The sequence below is a fragment of the Pteropus medius genome, unplaced genomic scaffold, assembly GCF_902729225.1.
Source record: "Pteropus medius unplaced genomic scaffold, Ma_sr-lr_union100, whole genome shotgun sequence".
NCBI classification, from domain to species: Eukaryota; Metazoa; Chordata; class Mammalia; order Chiroptera; family Pteropodidae; genus Pteropus; species Pteropus medius.
The window spans coordinates 534,125-553,300 of NW_024345602.1; the positions used below are offsets into that span (position 1 = coordinate 534,125).

The window sequence follows — 19,176 nt, forward strand, 5'->3', positions numbered from 1 at the left end:
TGTTCACTAAGCAGTAGACCCTCAAAAGAGGTCTACTGCTTTTACCATTGGATTTTTTAAAATGGAAGAAATTTTTTTTGTCATTTCCTATTTGCAAAATGGGGAAATGGAGACATGTCGGGGGGGGGCCGGCGGCAGGGGCGGGGAGGCTGCCCAAAGCATGGAAACCTCAGCATCTTCCAGCCCTGTCCAATCTCTTGTTGCACAGCTGACCCCAGGGATATAATCTGAATCTGGCTGACTTTTAGACAAGTCCAGAGCTCTATCTCCTTGACACTTGTAGAGACTGGGTTGGACTCACTGGAGGGCTCATGCCCCAGGCTGCTGGTGGGGTAGGACCAGTCTTAGAGATAGCTCTAGTGGGAAGAGCGTGGAAGTTGAAGACAGAAAGACCTAGCTTAATATCTCATCCCCACTGCTGGTAAGCTCTTAGGTATAAGTCATTCCAGGTTAACTGCTACAACCTACAGCTCCAAGTCTCAGTGGCTTAACACAGCAAATATTTATTTCTCTCCCTACTCCAGGTCTATGCAGGTTGGTGGAGTGGGCGTGGGAGAGTTTCTGCTTCATACAACCTTATGGGGACTCAGATTCCCTCGATCTTGAGACTGTGCCCTTCCCTGGCCTTTGGCATCCTCTTCATTGAGCTGGCTGATGGGGAAAGAGTGTAGAAGATTGCCCAAGGGAGGCCTGGAAGTGGCTGATATCATTTCTACCTGGATACCATGGGCCAGAATTCAGTCAATGGCATTTGCCAACTGCAAGGGAGTCTGAGAAATGTAGTCTAGCTGAGTTCTCAGGTGGAAAAGAAAAATGGCTTGGTGAACATGAGCCAGATTCTTTCCTCTTGCTTAAGACTCAACTTATAGGTTGCTTCCTCTGAGAGGTCTCCTTTGTCATCCCCATGTCTGGGCTAGGTCCTTCCATCATTACATTTACACTGTGATGATGTTGACTTGTTTGTTTCCCCTTCTGGACAAGGAGAGCAGAGACTATATCTGGCTTTTTAATATTGGATTCCCAATTTCTAGTGCAGTGCTTGGCACATAGTTACTCAATTAATATATATTGATTTAACGAACTGCTTTAGGACAGTTTCCTTTTCTATGAGATGAGAATACCAGCCAGATAGGACTATTGTTAGTATGGGTATTTTGTATGTTTGCACCTAGCGGTACATTTTTCATCATTGAGTGCCATGTGTCTGACAAATAAGTGTTACATCTGGCCCTTCCCCAAGCCCCTGCCCTAAGCCTTCATCCTGTGCTGTGCAAGCCTCTTGTCAAGTGGCAGCACATGGCTTGTAGCTATCCCAGCATGTGCCTTCCTCCTCCCCGTGCTGCAGGGTAGACTGGACTGTGTCTGCTCATCTCTGGGATCTTTTCCCTAGTGCAAGACTTGGACCACAAGAGGCATCAGGGAGCACTTACTGCAGGCTTGAATAATACATCAGAACATTGCCTGGCTCATCTCAGAGGGCAAATTGGCTGCCAGGCAAAATTGAATGAATTTTGTGCTTGGCCACCACAGTGTTTAAATTAAAAGCTAAATTGGTTGCCGACATGTAAAAGTCATCTTTCATATAGAAACATTCTCTTCTCTTGAAAAATTGTAAGATCGGGCAATGCTGGGCTAGTAGTCCTGCCTGGTATCATATTGGCTGAAGCTGAGCAGAGTGGATTTCCCGGTTCGACAGACGTGTGCTCTCCACTTCTCCAGTCTCAACTACCCTCTGGCATCTTACACCCTCGCTAAATTCTCTCCTTTGAGTTACCTGCCTAGCCAGTGCAGACACTTAAATTTGTGACCCTAGGTTGACCTTTGTGGTTGACAACCTTTTTAGTGGTTCTAGACATTTTATGAATCTAGTGAGTTATGGACACTCTTGCCAGCATATGTACATAAACACAAACTTTTATATACGATTTGGAGCTTTGTAGCCCCTCCTAAGGCCAGGCTACAGACTCTTAGGGTGAGAATTCCTGAGTCAGAGAATACATCATTCTCTCCCATTTTTTAACACTCTTTCCTAGATTTTCCCACGGCTGTTTCCTTCTCAGTGTTGGAGCCTCAGTTCAAATAGCAACTTTGAGAGGCTTTTCCTGACCACCCATTGTAAGGTAGCTGTCCTCCCTTCCCCTGGCCTTCTAGTCCTTTTTAATTCCCGCTTTTATTTTCCCTAGAGGGCTTCTCACTCTCTGAACTGGTCTGGTTTAGTTCACCTGTTTGCTGTGTGACCTCCACCTTCACCCCCTCCCCAATACAATATAATGTTGAGAGAGCACGGTATACCAGCGCTGTGAACAGTGCCTAGTACCCAGGAGGCACTTAAAAAGAGCTTGTTGGAAAGGATGGATGGATGGATCCCAATCTCGGGCTTTTCGAGGCTTCAGGTGGAAGGAGCCAGATGAGAGAGCAGTCCTGTAGTTGGTGGCATGGGTTGAGTCCCGTCCCTGGGGCACCCTCCTTCTGCGCGGTGCCAGGCGGTACCCGTAGGTGCCTGGAGATCGGAAACTTTGGGGCCGGAACGGGCGTGCCGGGCGCGCGGGTGGCGGTGGGGGCAGCTTAACCTGCCGGACCGCGGCGGAGGCCGCGGGAGGGGCGAACCCAGCGGGTGTTCGAGGTGGCGGCAGCGGCATGGCTGGGCGGCGGTTGAACGTGAACGTGGGCGTGCTGGGCCACATCGACAGCGGCAAGACGGCACTGGCGCGGGCATTGAGCACCACCGCCTCCACAGCCGCCTTCGACAAGCAGCCGCAGAGCCGCGAGCGCGGCATCACGCTCGACCTAGGCTTCTCGTGTTTCTCTGTGCCGCTACCCGCGCGCCTGCGGTCCGCGCTGCCTGCGCCCCACGCGGCGCCAGAGTCCGGGCCCGAGCCCGACGAGCCACAGCTTCAGGTCACGCTGGTCGATTGCCCGGGGCACGCCTCCCTTATCCGGACCATCATCGGCGGTGAGCGCGGGCCGGGGCGGGAGCCGGGCTCCGGGACGCTGGGCGGAGCGGCCGGCCTCTGCTGCTGGGGAGGGAGATCACCACACTTCACAGGTGGTATCACCGAGGCCCCGAGAGACGGGCGTGACTCTCCCAAAGCCCGGTAGCAAGTGCGCGGAGGCTTTGAGACTCGTACTCACTGCCAGTTGACTTGGAAGCTTTTCCCATCAAGCACAACCGACCAGAAAGGTGCTTTTCTCTTAAAAAAAAAAAAAAAAAAATTTTTTTTTTTTAAACAAGTCAAGATGTGTTTGTAATACACGAACACTGAAAGACAACAAAAAGGTATACGTAAGAAGTGCCACAAAAAGAAGTCTTCACTCACCTGTCCTTTTGGTCACTTGGTTCCCATTCCCAGAGTCAAGAGCTGTTCCAAATTCCTTGTGTATCATTTCAGAAAAAAAAAAATGTAAAGACAAGCATATCTGCATATTTATACCCTCCTTTTTCTTCTACTTTTTTTTTTTCCACGAAATGGTAACACCATATACATTATTTTAGTTAACACTAAAGGCTCTATATCTGTACGTGTAAAACTGCATCATTCTTTTTAAAGATCTCATAAAATTACGTTGTGCACTTGTACCAACGTTTTCTTAACTTATCTTTTAATGATGGACATTTATGTTGTTTCTAGTTCTTGCTAATGATGCATTAGTGTTTTCTAGAATGGAAGTCTTTGGTGTGCTAGTATATCTGTAGGATAAGCTTCTAGAACTGAACTGGTTGGGGCAAAGGTCATCTGTTTTCAGTCCTGATGGATACTGCCAAAATGCCCTCCCCAAATGTACCATTAATTTATTTTTAATTATAGAGGCAGGACACGAGTATGCTCTATTTGTGAAGAAATAGAACACTGCAAATCAGGCAAATGTCCCCTAATTACCCATCCTGTCTCCGGAGGAAGCCTTTATCCTTTGTGGATTACTTTTCCAGATCCATTTTACAACATAAGTCCATGGACAGGGCTTTAAAACTTGTTTTGATACAATAATACAAGCAAATGGCACAAAAGGGCATGTAGCTAAGTCTCCTCACTGCTGACCCAAGCACCTGGTTACCTTCCCTGTTTTCCATTTCCTTGTGTTTTTTTCTAGCGGTAGTCTTTACGCCTACAAGCACATATGAGAATACATGAGGCAGATAATTTTATTGGCTTAATTGGTCCCTGGGCATGCCAATTCCCAGCTATAGTGATGAACGTGTTAACTACTTTCATCTTTGTACCTCTTAACTGTTCCATGCTGCAGGCAGTCTAAAATAATTTCTCCATTTTACAGTAGAGGAAATGGAGGCTCAAAGAGAAGGGACCTCCCCAAGATAACACTGCCTAAAGTCTTCTACTCAAGCCATATTTCAGTCGTCGGATGAATATTAAGGGGCCCATGATCTTCTCTGTCCTTTTCCTCTCATAATTGGATTCTGTTTGGTTACATCCAAATACATTTTAAGACATGTACTCTGAGCCAGTCTAGGCTGGAGGTAGAAGAGACAGGTTAAGAAAAAAACGAGAAGGCAAATTCTTAGTCTTTTTGTAGTAAATAGTATAAGCAAGTGGCGAAGGACATACTTTTGGAGTCAGAACTGGACTTGAGTCCTGGCTCTTTCCCTTACTGTGTGACCTTTGAATCTAACTCTGGACCTTCCACATGCTGGCAGCTCTTTATTGGCATTGCTTTTCTGACACGTTTGCCACTTCCCCGGCAAGCCTACAAAGAGTGTGGTGGTTACCAGATGAAGAAATTGGGACTTAGGAGGGCTGTTAGTAAGTGGCACAGCTTGGATCTGCTTCACTGCAAAACTAGAGCCCTTTCCTATGCTTCCCTAGGCCATTTTATTCTGTCCCCCCTGCACCCCTTCTAACATATATATTTATAGAGAAACTCTTCATAAGACAAAAAGGTTTCAGGGAGCACCCTGATCCTATGTAACCAATGCCTCCAAGAATTTAGCAAGTCCTTGGTCTAGACTATAAAATTGTAGAAGAAGAGGAATTTTTCTCTTTTTGTATGTACACTGGATCTTTTCACTTTTCTCTCACCTTCTGAATGAGGAGACTTTCTTTTTCTTCCTACAGGCATTAAAATGTGACCTGAGCACATTGAAATGGTGAGAACCATTGCTGCTACTATTCTTCCTTAAATAGGTCAGATCCCCACCCTCCTTTTCAGGGAAATGAGAAAACTAGATTTTTTTTCTTTTGAGGGGAAGAGTACTCGCATTTGAGTTCCTGCCCTGGCCCAGGAATTCTATGCAACAACCACGAGTGGTGAGAGTGTGATGAGAGTGTTAGCCCTATTGTTCAGATGAGGAAACTGAAGCTTGGAAAGTAAATACCCTGGGCTGGTATTGGAACCAAACTCTGTGGCCCTTAACCTGCATCTTATCAATACTTTGACAAGATCTGTAACACCCACGGACATCTTTGCCTTCTTGAATGGCTCCAGAGGCCAAATCCTGGCTTATGGCAGCTGAACTCCTACAATTCTGGACCTTGTTCTCTTGACCACTTGCATGCACTCCTTTCTTTAATTCATTGTCCACGTAGACAGTGTACTCATTTTGTAGATGTTCATCAGTTTTAAGATATTCCAGTGGCTTCTCATTGTGCTTAGAGTCAAGTCTGGCCTCCTCTTTATGGCCCATAGGAAGAGAGACCTTCTTTATGGTCTGCCCTCTGCCTTTCTCTGAGCCTTATTCCTTGCTCCTGACCTTCAGCTACATTGGCCTCATTTCTACTTATTGAATAGGCCAGTGTTTGCACCTGTTGTTCCCTGTGATACATTTGGCTCTTCATTATTTAAGTTGCAGTTTGAATGTCACCTACTCAGAGAGGCCTCCTCTGATTTACCTTTTTCCCCAACTTTTTCCCCCTCATACTTTCTTGTGTCCTTGTTTTATTTCCTTATAGCCCTTTTCACTATCTGATACTCATTATGTGTTTACTTACTGACTGTCTCTGTCCTCCATGAGAGCAGAACAGGCACCATGTCTGTCTTGTTCACCAGCGTATTCTCAATTCTTGGGCACTTGTTAAGTTCTGAATGAATGAAGCTGTGTACCAGCTCCTGGGATAGCTGGTTATAGTGAACAGAGAACCTTTGTCATGTGTTAGTGAACAGAAAGCAATCAGCAAGGGACCTGCCCTGTAGTAGGTACATAATGCATGTTGATTCTTTTCCCTTCCTCTAGGAGCTGACAGCAGAGCTGAGGAGAGGGTACTGTCCCATGCGCAGAGTGACCTATTGGAACTCTTTGCATATAGGACAAAAGCAGAAATAACTTACTTTGCTGAGTGGTGGGGTATGGACTGTAACAGGGAAAGAAGATATCTGGGCCAGGCTCTGAGGCTTAAACCTGTTGTCTTTTCTTTTTAGAATCGGAGATAACTGCCAGCATTTAGGTGAGGCTGGAAATCAGCATGATATGTAGGGAGAAGTGCTGAAGATTAAGGTAGAAGGATTGGTGGGCCAGGTCTTATAAGTGGTAAGTGTTGGGCTTAGACTAGGCTCTTACTGTAGATTTCTCCTAAGGGCCCTGGGAGGCTTTTAAAGCAGATGTGTGACATCATCAGGCCTAAGCTTCAGAAGGATGCAAGATTGGTGGGTAGGGACTACTACTGAAAGCAGGAACTGTACCTGTATCTAGGATTGCTGGAAGATTGGGCTCTTGTTAGAGTTCTTGGCCTTCTACTATCCCCAGTAGAAGGAAATCACAACTTTTGTCTGAGTTCCATGATGTTATCTCTGAAGTTTAATATATCTTAAAGCCATCTCCCTTTAATTCCATTGCTCCCCTCAAAATACTCTAAAGGACAAAAATAATCCTTTCTTAACTTAGAGGAAATTCGGTTTTATCTCCTTGATCCACGTGGCCATAGGTAAAACTCCTAAGTGATACTGTGGGGTTAATAGTAACAATAGTACTTAGCATTTTTTAGTGCTATCCTTATGGTGTGTTTTTTTTTTTCCTTTTTTCTTTTAACTCTCACAGCAATCCTATGAGGTAAGAGGTGATATTTCCATTTTACAGATGAAAAAGCAGAGGCTCAGAGAGGTCAGGAAACACAATTCATAAGTGTCTGAGCTCGGTTTGAACCCACGTTCATCTGACCACACAGCTCATACTTGGGCATTCTCAATATGAATGAAAAGTATACCTATCATCTCCAGTCCCCTGTAGTGGTGTTTCAGGGCAATATTTTTCTCTAATCCATTTTTGAGTATAAACCTTTCAGGGTTAGAACTTCAAAAAGATTCAGTAATGTATGTTTTAAAGTCTTGGGTGGGAGTGAGGGACTTGGACCCATCCTCAATCTAACTCTGGCAGGAAAGAGGAGAGCTGAAAAATGCTGGTCTCATGGCTTGGCAATTTATAGTCCTTTGGTGGCTGCTAGGATTAACAGTGTATTGTCTCCTGGTCTTTTGTTCTGGTTGTTAATGAACAGCAGCTCTTCTGCCACGACTTGTTGCCCTGATCTCTTGCCTCCTATGCCTACCATTTAGGTGGTGCTTTCTGCGGGGCTTGGACCCTCTCAGGCCCTCCCTGGCCACAGTGGATAACTGCTGCCAAAGCCTTGTAAGTCTGACTGCAGGTTACTCTCTTTGGAGGGGAAACAGTCAGTAGTCCCAGGGATTTTTGTCACTGCTGCCTGGGAGAGAACATTCTTTGTAAAACAAGCTACTTTGCCTTCTTTGTTTTTCCAGCTTTCTGTGCTCTTTGTGCCAATGTGGAGAAAACGCTTGCCCCTTTGTCCTGTTTAATCAAGGAATGTGCATGCTTTTCTGCGGGGTGTTCGTGTGTGAGTGTGTGTTTTCAACCAGATTTTTTACATTAACTTTTGAGTAACAGCACATAATGCCCAGAAAGCAGCATGGTACAAGCAGAGATAACAAACTGGGGGCTTGACCACATGATTAATTTGGGCATTATTCTAATGAAAAAGCAACCAACCAGACAGCCAACCAACCAACTAAACAAACAAACAAAAACACTTTTGGTTTTCTTTGTCCTTAGTCTTTTTATGAATCTGCGTAGAAATACTTTACGTTACATTATGGTATTCATTTATGTTTGTCTTAAAATATTGAGGCATATTTAAAGGAGTTGATATAAGTGAAAGTGCTTCCTTGATCTTAACTTCTATAGTCTCTAGACTCTGTCAGGCTTTAGTTCCCTGTACCTTTGTGCTCATGCAGGAAAAGCTGCCTTTTATTTTCTCCTCTTTGTTGAAAGGTGCGTACCATAATTGAAGATCCTCCTCTCCAGTGCCACTTCTGCAATGTTCTCTATTGTCAGGTGAAACTGAGGCAAATACTGGTGTCTCTTGTGTTAACTTGTTTAAAACCTCCGTATGTCCAGTAGGAAGTCAGCTTCACTAGGTGCCAAGTGTGCCTGTACTCAAATACAACTTTTCTTGTTTTGCCTGCTATGTTGTTCTCTGACCCCAGCTTATCTTCTTCCAAGTTGAAATGCCTTTAGCCATCTCTAGGAGACTTTTAAGTTCATTTGTGTCTGCAGCACTTTCTCTTAGAGTTGGACAGCGGGTGACTTTGCTTTGGTTTGGGTGACAGTATGGGAATAGCGCAACATCGGAGATGCACCCTTGAGTTTAAATTAATGCAGAATATTTGAGCAGGAACCAACAGGAAAGAAAAATGGAAGCAGGTAGTCATATTTCATTCTGTTGGGGTACATTTTTCTTCTCATGGGGCTTGCCCTTGAGAACAAAACATATCAAATGTTAAATCAAAGAATATTTTTGTAGTCATGCTAGGAATAAAAAATAATGCAAAGACTTTGCCTTCTTGAGGCAAATATTTTGCTGGAAGGTTATAATCAAAGTCAGAAGGAAATCATAGCCACAACTTTTGGTAAAGCTGTAATCATTTAAAATTAATTGTTTTTAAATTTTTCACTTAGCATCTCTTTTGTTTTCTCTCAGCATGTCTCTTGCTTTTTTCTTCAAAGTCACCCTATCCAGGTTGGAATAAGATTTGGGCAGACATCCCAGGAAGCAACCCGTAAGTTAAGCCCTGGGACATATTTCCTGCTCTACTCTGTCATTCTTTGTTGGCTGGAGCCTTGGCCAGGCTGGCTTCTACCTGTTGTTTCCATTAGCCTCACAAGACAAAGACGTCTGAATTATTCTGTGTGGAACTGACACATAGTAGATATTCAATAATGTTTTTAAACATTTTTATTGAAATATAATTCATATACCATAAATTCACCTATTTCAATTGTACACTGCAGTGGTTTTCAGTATGTTCACAAAGCTGTATAGCCATTGCACAATCTATGTTGAGAATAGTTTCATCACTACAAAAAGAAACCCCATACCCATTAGCAATCACTCTCCATGCTTCTCCTGGGCCTAAGCAACCACTAATCTAAATGTCTCTGTAGGTTTTTATTTTCTGGACATTTTATATAAATGGAATCATACAATATTTGGCTTTTTGTGTCTGGCTTCTTTAACTTAGTGTGATGCTTTCCAAGTTCATGTAGCAATAACTATACTTCATTCCTTTTTTTGAAAATCTATTATTTATTTTTAATTGTAGTAAAGTACATATTACATAAAATATACTGTCTTAACCATTTTTAAGTTTACAGTTCAGTGGCATCCATCTCCAGAACTCTTTTCATCTTACAAAACTGAAACTATACCCATTAAACAGTAACTTCCCATTCCCCGTCTCCCCAGCTGTACTTCATTCCTTTTCATGGCTGAATAGTTTTCCATTGTATGGATAAACCACTTTTTTGCTTTTTAATCCATTCCTTAGTTGAAGGACATTTGGATTGTTTCCACTTTTTGGCTATTATGAATAATCCTGCTATGAACATTGATGTACAAGTCTTTGTGTGGACATATGTTTTCATTCTCTTGAGTATCTATCTACCTAGGAGTGGAATTGCTGGCTCATAGGGTAACTCTATTTCTACTTTTTGAGGCACTGCCAGACTGTTTTCCACAGCAGCTGTACCATTTTACTTTCCAGCCTGCAATGTATGGGGATTCTAATTTGTCCACATCTTCACCAATACTTATTATTGGTCTGTCTTGGATTATAGCCATTGTAATGGATGTGAGATGGTATCTCATTGAATTTCCTTGATGGCTAGTGATGTTGAACATGTTTTCATGTGCTTGTTAGCTATTTGTGTATCTTCTTTGGAGAACTATCTGTTCAGATCCTTTGCCAATTTTTAAAATTGGATTATTTGACTTTTTATTAATGAGTTGTACGAGTTCTTCATGTATTCTGAATGCCAGTCCCTTGTTTGATATATGATTTGCAAATATTTTCTTCCATTCTATTGGTTGTCTTTACTTAATAATATTTGAGTTAAACAAATAATTGAGTTGAATTAAATAAGTGACTATATGTTGAGAGGATTAAATGTGCCCAACACATTATCTGGGCTGTGGTAGATGTATAGCAAGTGCTATTTGTTTGTTTCTGGAAGGCTTGTTAGGGTACCTTCTGTCCTCTTCCTGTATCTGCCTATTTCTATCCTTAGTGCATGGCAGGAGACGGGTCATCCTGACTGTTCATCCCTTAGTAGGGGTCTCATCCCACATTAAGGTCTTGTCCAAGGTCTGGCCTGCAGATATGTTTTGATGGCTCATATAACCATTTAAAAAATTTAAAAACTCATTGCCAGCATTTAAAAATCAGGAGATCTCATATAACAACCCAGAACCCTGGCTTGTCTGGAAATACAAGAAGACTCTCATGTCCATGGAGCGATACTCCAGCATGGCGGTACTTGGCCTGAGGCTGAGAAGGGGCATGTGCTCTTTGGAGTGTCTTTTTTTCTGTTTTGTGCCTGGGCCCTGGAGACATTTGGGCTTGTATTTATTCAGGGATTCTGCAAACATATACACTTGTTTTGGACATGAAGGCAGGTGCAGACATACCTGTCTTCAAGAAGCTCCCAGTCCCAAGGCTGAGGGAGAGCAGGGGCAGTGCTAACAGCCAGTTAAGATAAGATGCAGAGTTGTAAGGAGCACAAGATAACTGTGCCTCGGCCCATAGGTGGGGACCCTGAAATGGGCCTGGAAGGGTGATCTGGAGGTTTTCTGGTAGAGAAAAGAAAGGGTATAACCGATCCAGGGCACAGCCTGAGTGGTCAGTGGTGTGAGAGCATACCTAGCCAAAAAAGAGGAGCAGTTAGTAGCTGTCACTTTCAAGCGTGGGGGAAGTGGGAGGAGGTAAGGCCTGGGTATCAAGGTTATGGATGAGTCAGGAAGAAGGGCTGTCTTGTGGTTACTTTGAAGGAAGGTTGAGATTTTGCCAGTGGAAAAGATGAGAGACTTTCCAGCTAGAGGACTTGGAGTAGACAAAGATATAGAAGAAGGATAGGCTGGAGTGTGAAGAGAGGAGCAAGCAAGATGTGAGGCTGAACTGCAGAGGCAGATGGGCCCCAGAGCCCAGGGGCTTGGAGAGCCTCTTGTGTGTGTGCAGTGGGAGAGGTTGAGTAGATTTTAAGCTGGGAGATCTTCTGGTGGCATTTGAAGAGTCTGAGGAGAGGGCATGTGACAAGTGTTCTTGGGGCCAGGCATTCCTCTCCCCATTCCAGCTGCAGCTTTCAGATCTGCTGGAAGAGGGACAGGGAGAGGGAGAGAGACACCACTGGTAGAAGGGCACCATCAGAAGGGAAAGTGTGGTTCTGGAGTGCAGATGTGGGAGGCTGAACAGAGGCTGAAGAGCCATCTGCCTCTCAGAAGGAACAAAGAGAGGGAATGGAAATTTCGGGAATAGGTACTGTCTATTGGGCACTGTTCTAGACCCTTGATCATCTCACTGCGCCCTGAGCGTGGTGTTTCCTGTCTGTATTGTATAGCCCATAAAAATGGGACTCCAGAGGCTAGTGGCTGGAGCAGGTGTTTCACCCAGTCTAATTTCGGAGCCCCTGGTTTGCCCAGGCACTGTTCACAGACCTTAGCCCACACCTGCTTTGGTAGAATTGTGGCTCCTGAGGAGCAGTTTATGAATAAGTCAATTTGTCAAAAATAGAGATTTCTGCTTCCATTCTCCCCTGGATTATTTGAGTTCTGTTTTTTTGTTAATTGGGTCTTTTATTTTTTGTGTGTGTTGTGTGATTAGGCTCCTGCTGCTTTGAAGTAGTCTTGGTTGGGTAGGGAGGGAACGACAAGGACTTAGTTAACTGTGGTGATCCTCTCTTGGCAGGAGAAGAAACAAGTTTTGCTGTTGAGAGAGAAGTTGACTCCTTCTTTCCATATCTCTTGTGTTTTGATGATGCCTTTTTTGTCTTGGGGCATTCAGGAAGACTAAAATAATTTCCTTTGTCTCTAACCTACATTCCTGAGGATATTTATTTGGTGGCATGCACAGGTGCTACCTAAAGATAAATCTGACTTTTTTCTTTTAAAATTAGTGCTTGAAATTGCTAGCATTGACCTACTTGGCCTCAGGAACCTGCCCTGCCTGGCCTTGTAGCTTCATCCTTTACCATAGATTTATTTGGGTTGCTTAAAGTTCTGGGAGGGTCAGTGGCTTATTCTGACATTGGGACTAGACCTCTGTCTTCCCAGTTATATTGCAGTGTGGCACTTAAAAAAATAGCTCTGCTTGTGGTCATTTTTAGGTGAATTTCAGAGCCTTATGCCATAAGCACCAAAGAAAAAAGATTTTACATAACAAGGATTACATTTTTTGAGCACTTGCTGTTTGATGCCCACAGACAAGTAGACCATGGAAAGATTGGGAAAGAAAGCTGGTGTTTGCCAGTGCAGACATTGCTTATCATCAGCTTTTAACATGGCTGAGAGAGAGCTGACAGTATTTTAAAAAAAATCTCTGCAGGGGCTTGATCAGCACTTTTCAACAGAATTTTCGGTGGTGATGGGAATGTTCCCTGGTGGCATAGTCCAGCATGGTAGCTGTGAGCCATTGGGGCTGAGTACTTTCACTGTGGCTAGTGCAACTGAGGAACTGAAAATTTAATTTTATTTAATTTAAATGTCAGTGGGTGGGTATATACCTGAGTATCCAACTGCTTATTGATTTGGTTCCCTACCAGTGAACACCATAAGCCATCAGACCATATCTGTAAGACCACCCTCTCTAGTTCCGCACCTTCCCAGTGAAATGATATCTCCATTTTCCCAAGGCACAACCTTTGACATGATCCTCAGCATATCCTTCTTTGCTTTCATATGAATCAGTTACCAGATTTTTTCCTTCCTGCATGTCCTCTAACCTTTTCAGCATCCCCATCACCACAGCTGCTTCCTAGGGCAGGCCTCCATTAGCTCCTGACAATGCATACAACATTCCTTCACAATCTCTGATCCCAGCCCCCTCTTAAAACTACCCTCCCCTCTGTAGCCAGGAACTCTTTCTAAATTGCTAATATAATTATTTTATTTTCCTATTTAAAAGTCTTAAGTTGTTCTCCATTGGCATAAATGCCAAACTCCTCGGTATGGCTGACAGGGTCCTTCTGGATGGGTGTGTCTCTCTGTCTCTGTCTCTGTCTCTGAGTCTCTCAGGACTCCAAGCTTAATGAACAGATGGACCATACTCTCTCATGCTGTGTCATGTATGCGCTTTTGGGGGAAGCCTCACTATTGGCCTTCCCCAGCCTAGATTAGTTGACCCTCATTTGAGGGCCTATAACATCCTCTGCATACCCTAAGATCTCACTTTCTCCTCATCTGTTGTCATTTTCTGTTTACTGAATTGTGGTTTCCACTGGACTTGATCCCTTGGAGGGTGAGGTTTATTATTCAATTTCAACTTCAAGGCCCAGGACATGACCTGGCACAGAGTAAATGTTTGGTGCATGCATATATGAATGAATGGATGGACGGGTGGACGAAGAGGTCATTTCCCACTGCCTGCAGCAATTACCTACCTTCCTGTGGTGCTTTAAACCACTGGCCAAACAGAGTTCACTGTGGAGGAAGCCTGACTTGACGTTAGACAAGTTAATCTTTCAATGGAAATTCAATCCTCATATTTCATTTTCAGGCCACTTTTTGTAGCAAAGTAGTTTAACTCAGAGCAGATTTCTGCTGTGCTGATGGTTAATTTCATGGCCCACAGAGGGTCAGCACACTAATGCCGAGAACATGGCAACTACAATACAGCTCACCGCACACGCTGAGGGCCCAGCAGCTCTGTTGTTTTAGAGAAGCAGTGTTCAAACATCCTTCAATGGGTTGATTTTGAGTTAACAGGGGTGACCTTTTCAAGAACATTTTTAAAAGCTATAACATAGATCCCCCTCAGACCGTATATTTTCCTTAACTCAATGTAGTTCAAAGGGGCTGGGTTGTCTCATAGGTTTTTTGCCAGCAATCTTTAGTTTGACCCTGGTTGTTTAAAGCTGCTGGAGGAAATTTGAACAAACTTGTTCTTTAGTAATTCTTCTGCCTCTGTGAACCTTTAACCTTAAGGTTTCTTTCAGAGCCAGGGGCTGCATTGTCACCAGCCGTCCCTGCTGGGGCTTTCAAAGAGCATTGTCTGGTGCGTCTGTTTTCACTTTGCTACTGGAGTTCTTTTGAGGAAGGGTATTAATTCAGACCTGATTCTGAGACAGAACGAGGACTTTTAAATTTGCCCTAGAGCATGGGGACAGGGAAATGAGCATAATGCAAGTCTGTGGCTGGTGCCAGTGATTGTTCTACAAATAATCTGTGAAGGGAAAGGGAGAAGAGGCCCTCCAGAGATATACTGGGCATGTTTGCCATCCAGTGGGTAACCCAGTTCTGCCCAGCTCTTGTTTAATGACATGACTGAAAGTGCTTCCTATCTCTGATGGTCAAACTTTGGGCCAGGAGTCTTTTCTCAATATAAACTTCTTGGATTACCAGGATCTTATGAACTTGAGAGGCCAGACATGAACTTGGTTCACATACTACTACAAAATGCTTGCATGATATGAAATCTGCTGGGGAAAGAGAGGAGGCTCCTTGAGGCAAGAAGGTAGAGATTTGATGCTGCCCCTGTCGTCTAGCCCTGAGACCCTCTGTCTCACCTCCATCAGATAGCCAGTTTCATCATTTAATTTCTCATATGTTTTCTCAAAGGAAAGCCCAAGGACACACAAAAATGTGTGACATCATACTCATAGGACCCTGTGGACTTTGGGGCTGGTATCTTAGGTCCTTGACTCCTCCAATCCCTCTCCAGACAGCTCCTTGTTTGTTTTGTCACCAATCTTTTCCGTAGGTTGGGGGCTGTTTAAGTACCTGGCCTGGCTCATTGTCTTTCTTTCGTTCCTTCTGGGATTCTTAGTGTCCTGAAGATTTGACTAGGTGACCTTATTCCTTAAGATCAGACACTGTAGAAGTAAAGGTGTTTCATTATATTAATTCAGTCAACAAATCCTGAGCAACCTACTTACTACATGCTAGGAGTTAGTGCGTAAGGCAGCATTGATGCCAGCTTTCATGTACCTTACCATCTAGTAGTACAGGAGGCAGACATTACAGAAGTAAACAAATATGCAGAATTATAAATTGTGATGGTACTGTAAAGGACCATACAGGATGGTCAGAGAGGGATGAGTGGATGCGGGGAATCTAGTTTGGGGACCAGGGAAAGCCTTTCTGAGGAAATTAAGTTTAAGCTAAAATCTGAAGGAGGAACAGGTGCTGGCCACTGGAATGTTGGGAGGGAGTGGCTCATGTGAGAGTTTTTGAGGCAGGAGACAGGTTGGGCTTTTCTGCAAGTGAGAGGGTCAGTCTTGCTGACTATATCAGAGACAGTTTCCACAGAGACCTAGTATGGGGCTGGTATATTTGGACAAATATGCATATTTGAACTCTATGTCAGTCTCAATTTTGAAAGAGGATAAAGCAACTGTACCTTTTTTTCATTCCGATATGAGGACAGAGAGTAAGAGGGAGAAAGGCATTCAGCCTGTGGAGGTGTCTGGTCTCAGCATGGCCAATCTGTTGGCCTTCTTCTATCCATAGTATTGTAGGTTTCTAGTACTGTACCCCTCATTTTCTTCCCATGATCAAGGGAAGGGCTGAAGTAAAAGTAGGAGCTGGCAGGTAATCTTGGCTTGCAGTGAACCCGAGTTTTTATTGCTCTGTGATTGTGTTTGACCATTTAACCTTAGCCCATTGACTGCTTATGATTCATAGTCAGGCAGAGGTTAAAGATGTATTCCTGAACCACTAAACCAAGCACTGGACATTAGAGATGGTGAGTGAAGTAGCTGAAGTTACTGGAACCCAGCCCACCTTCTGACTCCTAATCACAGCCCATGGAGCACACACCCCTAAATATATTTTCCATCCCCTTTCCTTCTGGGGTTCCCACAGGGTTGAAGATAATGCATTGGGGGCAAATTTTGCCTTTTTTCTCCCCTATAAGTGAGTTTGGCATGAGATTGGTCCAGCCTGGATTGTGCCTGGAAGGGTAGAGGAGTGGGTGCAACGTTCGGATGGTTTAGGTTCAGAACCAGAATTGGAGACTCACTTAGAGAAGGCCAAGGCCTTCCCTGGAGGTTACTGCCAAGTGGGCCTGCTCTGACGTCAGACTTGAGTGGATATTTTTCTGCCTTTGATTTTCTCAAGTTCATTAATAAGGAAACAGAAGACTACATCCTTTAAGGCTCTCTTGAGATGCCAATTTGGTCTTTTGGAGACAGAGCCCTGTACCTAAGTTGGAGGAGAGAACGTTTACAGATAACCCTACCAGGTCAGGGCTCTTCAGAAAGGAGAAGAGGAACATATGACTGAGCTTTAGGTAATTCCTCTGAGAAAGAACAACCTGGGTTCCCCATCTTTTTTTTTTTTCCCCTCTCAAGGATCAAATGGAATCTCTTCTTGGCAGATATTTCCTAGATAAAAAAAGTACTATATACTTGTTATTGCAGATTCATTAGTCTCTAAAAGTTTTTAAAAGTATATAATAAGAAACTTCCCATGGTAACTAATAGTTTCTTTTTGAGGAATGATTATTTTCTAGGAAAGATAACAGTCAGTTATTTTTGGTTTGATTTCTTCAGTCGAATCTTCCCTTCTTCCTCTTATCTCATAATCTGTCTTAGAAGGCAATCAGGGGACATTTTAGCAAGCACCCTGGTAACATATGTGTGTCATCCTTTTCCTGATACATCTCCAGGGCCCAGAGAGGCTGCTGTACAATTGCAAGTTGTCCATGGGGCCGTGGGTGGAAACCATCTCCATGCTGACTCTGGGACTGTTTGGTGCACAAGAGGGCAGTGTTTGCTTATGGTCCTGGATGGGGATGATCAGGTTAGCAAAGTTAAAATGACCTCAGACTTTTTCAAGACAAAATAAACTGTAAACCATAGCCACAATGGCTTCCCATATACACCAGTAAGCGCCTGACCCCTCCACAGTATAGCTGCTTGCTATCTTTTTTCTTAAAAAGAAAAATATTGTTTCTTTCAACGTTTATTTTTTTAATCAATGAAAATATGATTTGTAGCCTTGTACCTACAATACCAGAGGTTAAAAAGTGTTGCAAAAGCAGAACAACTGCTTTCTAATTAAAAACCATATGGGAAGGGTTTTGTTTGAAGCAAGGGTCAGTGTATACTCTCCCCCTTTCACATCAGTGTAAAGATGATCTGACTTTTAAAGCATTTGAAGATGTGGGCTTCAGTCATCAACCTTTCTTACACTCAGTTTTCTTTTTCTGTTTATGGTATTAACCAAAGCAAGGAATTTCCAGGAGGGAAAAAAAAAGATGATCTCCTTGCCTTCTAGAGGCACAATGTACTATGAAATAGGCCATGTCTGCTATGGTATAGGGTTTGCCTATTTTCAACTCTTCCGTGGTGTTTTCCTGTATAGGCTTTCAAGCCACAAAGACACCTACCTATTGGTGTACAGTCTTGTCCCACCAGATTCCAGCCTATGCCAGAATTGAGGGTCTCACACCATTTTTGGTTCCCCCCACCCAGAACTACTGATTTTAGGTGCCTCCAGGATATTAACACCCAAAAGAGCCTAGTGTGTAACAATAGCAGTAGGTATGCCCAGCACCCCAGGGAGATGCTGGAGGTAATGGTGAGGTAGAAGGAGCTGTGCTCAGGCATGGCCTGGACCTGGCTCTGGGTACTGTAGCAGCAATGCCACTTCTTTTTGCCTCTCTGAGCCAGTTTGTGTACCTCATGTGCAAGTGATTATCTTTCTTGGGGTGGTCATATTAGAAAAAAATGTCTATAAAGCTTGTGGCACACAGTAGGGAGCGGTTCTTGTAATGGTCCCTCTGGCCTGTCTGGTTATAAGTATGTGAGGGAGAGGGTTGTAGAGACACAGATACAAATGATAGTGCTTTTATTTGATTCACTGAATGTGTCTCTTGCTCAGCCCCTCTAAGCACCTGCAACAAGGCGAAATGAAACCTAAGAGGGGGTGGAGGGTACTGTGTTGCCGCCTGATCCTCTGATAGCCGTCGAGGAGAAAAGCTAGGTTCTCAGGCTTAGCCCTATATGAAATCAGTTGTCTACTAATCTTTTCTCATTGCAACATAAATCTTCTAAAGTGAGTGCGTCTATAAGATAGATGCTTCATATGCTGTGGAACATATTAATATGTGTGACATCCTCATCGAGTTTAATTGATCATCGGCATTTAATACAGAATTTGAATTTGACAGGACTGAGTGAGGAGACGTGTGGTTGGCCTTCTCATTTGCTTACCCATGAAGCTCCTGTCCTGGCTTTTATTAGAAGGGTCTGGGTAGGAAAGGAAGGTTTTTGAGCTGCAGGCTTTCAAAAGAGGCTCACACCATGTTTTTCTAGGAATGTAATTTCTGAAAAATGACAGAGCCCAGAATTTCCAAAGGAACCTAATTTGTAAGCGGACTGAAAAGTTGTTTCTGCGTGTAGGTTTGGATTCGTTCTCCATTTTCACTCCTTAAGGCAGGGCTGGTGAGTGGGCAGTGGGACAGATGTTCTTTGGTAGTAATTTCCAGTTAGATTCTTGAATGCCTGTATACTCTGGGTCACCATCAGCACATAATGGAGCAAAATTGAGTGAGAATTCCTGCAATGAAAGACATGAACGGCACACCAGAGAGATATGATGGTGGAGATAGAGTATATTCTGTGAGAAAATATTTCCAGTGCTATCTGTAAAATTCAGATTGAATAACCATTCTGAAGTGCTCCCTTTAAAAGAGTCCTTCCACAAGCAATGCAGCTGAGTAAATACC

General features: G+C 43.6%; 1 protein-coding gene across 4 annotated transcripts in view; it reads left to right on the forward strand.

Annotated features, from left to right (window-relative positions):
* The first annotated feature begins 2,579 nt into the window (after positions 1-2,579).
* EEFSEC (eukaryotic elongation factor, selenocysteine-tRNA specific) overlaps positions 2,580-19,176 on the forward strand; it is a 242,151-nt gene continuing 225,554 nt past the window's right edge. For 2 of the 4 annotated variants that reach the window (XM_039874606.1, XM_039874605.1), the window contains exon 1: positions 2,580-2,953. In XM_039874606.1, the coding sequence (XP_039730540.1) occupies positions 2,638-2,953 (316 nt within the window). In that variant the 5' untranslated portion in view covers positions 2,580-2,637. Of the gene's footprint in view, positions 2,954-6,369; positions 6,479-19,176 lie in introns of all 4 variants that reach the window. The other 2 variants (XM_039874607.1, XM_039874603.1) reach the window with 2 other exon arrangements.